At 40.9% G+C, this 5,921-nt stretch overlaps 1 protein-coding gene across 1 annotated transcript; it reads right to left on the bottom strand.

Moving 5' to 3' along the window:
- Positions 1-142: 142 nt before the first annotated feature.
- Positions 143-5,753, bottom strand: LOC148331948 (methionine--tRNA ligase, cytoplasmic-like). The gene is made up of 4 exons (XM_088303739.1): positions 5,322-5,753; positions 3,959-4,176; positions 2,860-3,028; positions 143-2,659 (listed from the first exon to the last, which is right to left on the bottom strand). The coding sequence occupies exons 1-4, from the start codon at positions 5,692-5,694 to the stop codon at positions 2,475-2,477; spliced, it is 945 nt and encodes a 314-aa protein (XP_088159865.1). The 5' UTR covers positions 5,695-5,753; the 3' UTR covers positions 143-2,474.
- Between the last annotated feature and the right edge of the window lie 168 nt (positions 5,754-5,921).

Here is a 5,921-nt window from a genome sequence, read left to right as displayed (position 1 = left end):
TACGCGTGACGTCACAAACTGGACACAGCGCATGACGTCACAATCTGTGCACTACGTGTAGCGGCAAAAGCCAAGAGGCAAGAAATATAAGACTTTTATTTCTTGTTTTGTTTTTCTCCAGGATAAAAAAAACAAACCAATAAATCATACAAATAAAACGTTTTATTAATATATTTTTCCACGTAGCGTCTACATTTTGAGACGTTTTCTCAAATTCACATGCAAATTATCAAATGCATGAGCTATTGGCAAATCACAGAAATAAGGCTTTAATGTATATTGTATACAATACAGTATATCATATGTGCGGTATACTGTATATACACAAATTATTCTATACATTATACTATACACCACTACAAATGCTTCTTGTACAAAGCGCTTTGTTACAGCTGCAGATTCAACAATAACAAAAAATAAGTAATTATTGATGCATTTATTTTTAAAAAATAAAATAATTTCTTCAACACATTTAAATGAAAAAAGTGAGTTGAGTTTTTGGGAAAATCAAAAACCTGGGATACATTCCAGAAGTTGACAAACATTTTGTTTTTACTCACTTTCTGATATGAAAAATAAAATGAAATAAATCTTTGCTCTCTGCACTTTGAGTACAAATACAAAATAAAAGTTACAAAAAAAAATGCATACTGAAGGTGTGCATTTCTCCCAAAAAAGATGACATGATATGTATCTCAATACACCGGGTGAGATACAATTAAAGGACAAATCAATAAAAAGAGAAATAAAAAAAAAATGTAAACAAAAAATTTCATTTTTGCTAACCAATGAGTACAAGAAATATATCTGAATACCAAATAAATTACAAAAAAATATATATATATAAAATATGAAGTAAAAAAAAACTCAGCAAGTCTTCAAACAGGCACACGGCAGTGAAACAGTCTTCTCAAAACTCTTTTCCATTCACTTTTATTCAAGACAGAATACACAATTCTATACACGATGAGGTGACGTTATAAAAAAGGCGAGAAAAATTAGCGCCAGCTTTGATTCAATCCATACATTCTTCAAATCATGTATCAGAATTGTTGCCAATAGATAGTAAACATGACAATAAATGACATCCAGCAAATTATTGACGAAAAGGTAACAATGGTTACCGCATTTCCTCCACGAATAGAGGCCATTTAGTCACTTCATTGGAAGTACGGCATTCAAATTTGCACAAAGGCTTTTCTTAAGGGCACAGCACACACAAAAGATCAGTCGACAGAATTTTTACTTTGGTGTCACGATGTTAGTGGTTTCTATTTGTGCATCCTATGATAATGTAGCACTGTTTGCAATGGCCTCACAGACACAAGACAGCTCAAATGTCCATTTCACTATTAACTTATTGGAAGAAAGGCATTTATATTTGTTTTTTTTTAGGGCTTCTGCATAATTGGATGGGTAAGAGTAAGTTACTCAATATCACCCCCTGTCGTTCAATTTGTAGATAATTAGATGAATAGTACTTGATGGGGATTGTTTAATGGAAGAAAGGCATTTATATTAAGACCATACCAGACAAATGAGAATTTTGTTTACAGTATTAACGGTGCCTCTTTACTCTGTGGCTCCGTCCATGTTAATTACAGTTCTCAGCTCCTATTCTTAAGATGAGGAACAAAGAGTTTATTTACTTGCTAAAAGTAAGGTTTTTATATTTGTCATTTTTTTAAGGGCTGATCAAGACAGTCTTGACTGTTGGCAGTATAAAGAAACCTAACGGAACTCACAGTTATTTTTCTTAGATGAGAGGGAATGAGGTGTTTATCCGTAGAACGATGTTTCAGACCACATGGGCAAATGTGCATTTTGCTCACCGTATTGCATGTCGAACATCTCTGCTTGGCTGTCATATCTAATGGCACTCGGTTATTTTTGTTTTATCACAAAGGGGAATGAGGAAGCGTTTAAGGCACGACATCTATTGGAATGGAGGAAATACGGTAAGTTCAATTGAAAACATATGATGCACAAAAAGTCAACACGATGGCCTCACAATGCAGAGGTTGTGGGATGAATTCCGGCTCCGGCCTTCCTGTGTGGAGTTTGCATGTTCTCCCCGTGCCTGCGTGGGTTTCCTCCGGGTACTCCGGTTTCCTCCCACATTCCAAAAACATGCATGGCAGGTTAATTGAACACTCTAAATTGCTCCTAGGTATGGGTGTGAGCCCCGGTGGTTGTTTGTCTTTGTGTGCCCTGCGATCGGCTGGCAACCGTCTAGGGTGTATCCCGCCTACTACCCGAAGATAGCTGGGATAGACTCCAGCACCCCCCCCCGCAACCCTTGTGAGGAGAAGTGATGGATGGATGATGCATAAAGATGGCTGCTGAAAAAAATATGATTCAGAGATGAAGATAACCCCCTCCCACCCCTCACCAAAAAATAAAATAAGTCTCCTTCCGGTGGGAACGTTGTCCACAGTACATGGTTTAACCAAAAAAAAAGTGTAGTCTCTACTTCACGCCACTCCTCCATTAGTCAGGACGACCTCACAGTCGCTCAAGGTTGGTGCTCGACACACGCCCTTGCCCACGACCTCCAAGGGCACGCCCTTGTAGGTGGCCACGCACTGGAAGTCTGTGCGGAGGTCTGAGCCAATTTGCGCGTAGACCTTGGCGGAGTCCAGCTCCTTATCCGGGTCGCCTGGTCATAAGAAGCAAGGATCATTCACAAATTCATGAGTTCTTAAATTGAGGCTGCCGTTTGGTTCTTATATTGAATTGAGAAATAACTTTTTTCTAATGAAGTTGTTTTTTTCAATCTAAGAGAGACAATTCACACAAATATCCCCATAGCGATGTTCAAACAACATATGGTGTCGCTCTCATAAAGTGTGTAAGTACTTGTAAATCCATGGATGGTAACTCTATCGCCAGGTACAGCTCCATTCGGAGGTGCGAGGATCTCCACGCTGCCTGGCGACCTTACGCACACGACCGTGGCCTGGGACGCCACGCCTCGCACTTGCGTGGGCTTCAGGTTGCACAGCAGAACAGCCATGCAGTTCTGTAACTGCATGATACATCAAGCACACTAACATTAGCTTTATTAGCGGAGCAGAATGGGAAATATACTGGTGCCCTGATTATTTTTCTTTTTAAGTTAGACGTTCTTTGACTGATTTAGGACAATTTTTCATCGTTGAATCTGATAATGACATCCATTCCTATTGTTCAGGTCATGTTTTTATTCCTTGTTGATTGAAATAAGAAACTGATTTACTTACCAATTAATTTTTGTGACATCAGTTCATTTTTTTGTTAATGTTTTTCATCGTGGCCACCAGGGGGCAGTACAACGCAAGGATAGCTACACTACAGTAAACGCCTTGGATGATGAAAGCATAATACTGTCTTTGCTGCATTAATATTTTTTCACAGTGGATACAAAAATATCCTGCCTGTGAATAGTTATTTATTCTGTCAGCATATGTTGCTACCACTAGTTAATTTATGTTAATAACAACCTAGTTTGGTTAGCCGAATATTGTGTTAACATTTCAGGACTTTTTAAGCTGTTTCATTGTACAGTAAGCATCAACTCGGAGAGTCAATAAACATCTTGAAGCGCGCACATTTGTTTTCTTTTCTGAAGAATTGTTCAGTATATGCTGCTTGTTGTGGTCATGGAACCACCATGGATACTTTACTAACGTTGTAATTTTCAGCTGTAGGTTAGTATTTTGTGTAAAATGAATTGGATAATTTTTTTCCCCGCAAAAAGCTGAGTCGTGATTGGTTGTTACTTGAGCGGACAACAAACACATCATTTTCAGTTGACATCACGTGGCAAAAGGCGTTTTTTTAAAAGCATTAATTGCACATGGAAAAATAATGAAGTCATCAAATTAATAAACAAAACATTAACCTGAAAATTACCAAATTAATAAATTATCCCTTCAAATTCAAAAGTTAAGGTACACTGTAATTCTTGGTGATGTACCTGGTTGACAGCCGCACACTCGCCAACCACCGTCCTCGGGTGAGCCTCGCCAACATCCACATGCTGCAAGTACAAGCCGTCTGTTCCGGGGAGCTGCATGGTCCTGATGATGCAGCCTGCCCGCAGGTCCAGGTGGGACACGTCCATTTGGTCTGGGCCGTCCAGCTCGGCTTTGTCCTCAATGGAGGATTCTGCCACCTTCTGTGCTTTCTTCCTTTCTGACATCAGAGAAATAGCAAAATGACATATATATACAGCGTTTCCCACACCATGTTAATACTTGGGCGAGCCGCCAGACTAAATAGACGCCAGCCCAAGAGGTTTTCTACAAAATTTTATAAATATAGATATGTTGTTCCATCCCAGTCTCACAGAATAAAATCCCCCAAATCCAAGTCTCAGACCGTAGGAAAAAAAAACTGCCATCCTGTCCCAGTCTCAGACAATAGTTTAAAAAAAATAAAAATTCTGTCCCGCTCCCAGTCAAAACGACTCCCACTTCTGTCCTACTCCAGTTCAGAATGACTCCCACTCCCATTTTGACACACTAAAAGGGCTTCTATCCATTTTTTTCCCCTAACTGTATAATCCCGCTCCCACCTGCCCCAATTACCTCTTTATCCTGTACCATCCCAATCCTGTGATTAAGTGTAAACTTCACTCCATCCCATGGAAACCTTATGGGACTTTCCGGACCGCATGGTCCCAGAAAATGTCTCCCGCTAGCATCATGAAAACAATGATGATGTCTGCAGTGAGGAAATATCTTAATGTAGAAAGATGAGACAATTTTTAGTGTGTGCAAATTGAGCATTTCGGGCGGTGGAGAGGAAAGAGCTGCATTTAACACAAATTTAATACGATGAAAAACTGAAGAGAAAAAAAAAAGACTATTTGGATGCGCTCTTTTCAATATATTACCGCTGATGTAACGGATCAGGATTCTGTAACCACAGATCCTCATGATCAAGTGACTCTGACTCGGGTTCAAAAACATGTGATCGGAACATCCTTCAAAAACACACTTGAATATTTATCCGTGTTTAAAGATTTCTTTTAAAAAAAACAAAAAAAAAAACATTTTTATGCCCAATACATTTCAATGTGCGTCAATGTTATGCGAATTTGTAACAGACCGACCTGGTCCCTAATTCCCCGCGAATAACGGGGGTACAGCGTATATCTTCAGAAGCCATATTGAGCTAATGCTAAATCCATTTCGGCTCCCACCCAATCGTTGGTAACGCTTTGAAACCAGACAGCGGCCGCCTTTCCGGGATTAAAACATTAAGAGGCAAAAAATAATTCAGTTTAGGCTGAGTATCATCTTTAACAGGCCCCCGCCCCCAGGGCCGTAACTCACCTTTGGCCTTGCCTTCTGAGGACGACCGCCGACTGAGGCCCATCTCCCGGAGCTCCCTGCTGACTGTGGCAGCGCTGACGTTAGCCCCGGAGGCCCGCCGGAACTCTGCGGCGAGCGCCTGCAGGGATGGGAAGGTCTCCTCCTGGGCCATCCGCTCCAGAACTTGCCGGTGCTCCTCCTTGAGCTTGTGCGGCCGACCACAGCGGGGCAGCGGGCACGTCCGGCCCTCTCGCTTCCATTGCACGATGACGTTGTTGACGGTGGAGCGCGGAAGGTTGAGTAAGGTGGCGATCTCCCGCAGAGACTTTTTGCACATGTGGCAACCAACCACGGTGCCCCGCTGGAAATCGCTCAGCTCTCCGCTGCGACCCATCACTGACGCAGAGATGAACTGTTGTTAGCGGAAAAACGCTTCTTCTTCCTCTTTGCTTGTACTGGTGCAAAGGCACGCTACTGCCCCCCACAAGACCATATCATTACACGCGCAATTGAAAAGTAAATTACAGGATCCGCCTATCTTATATCAATGAATGATTAGTATGGTAGATTTATTTAATTTCAAAACAATAAAATTATATTCATACAACTATAAATTGATTT

This window comes from Idiotropiscis lumnitzeri, chromosome 8, assembly GCF_059441095.1.
Source record: "Idiotropiscis lumnitzeri isolate Australia: NSW breed Sydney's pygmy pipehorse chromosome 8, RoL_Ilum_1.0, whole genome shotgun sequence".
NCBI lineage: Eukaryota > Metazoa > Chordata > Actinopteri > Syngnathiformes > Syngnathidae > Idiotropiscis > Idiotropiscis lumnitzeri.
Note: the sequence above shows the minus strand (reverse complement) of the source record. Positions and strands in the feature narration are given on the sequence as shown.

Coding starts and splice junctions, on each gene's coding strand:
- LOC148331948 (XM_088303739.1), bottom strand. CDS start 5,694: ATGGGTCGCAGCGGAGAGCTGAGCGATTTCCAGCGGGGCACCGTGGTT. Junction 4,177..5,321: donor CTCAGAAGGCAAGGCCAAAG/GTGAGTTACGGC, acceptor CTCTGATGTCAG/AAAGGAAGAAAGCACAGAAG. Junction 2,660..2,859: donor TACCATCCATGGATTTACAA/GTACTTACACAC, acceptor TCTTATGACCAG/GCGACCCGGATAAGGAGCTG.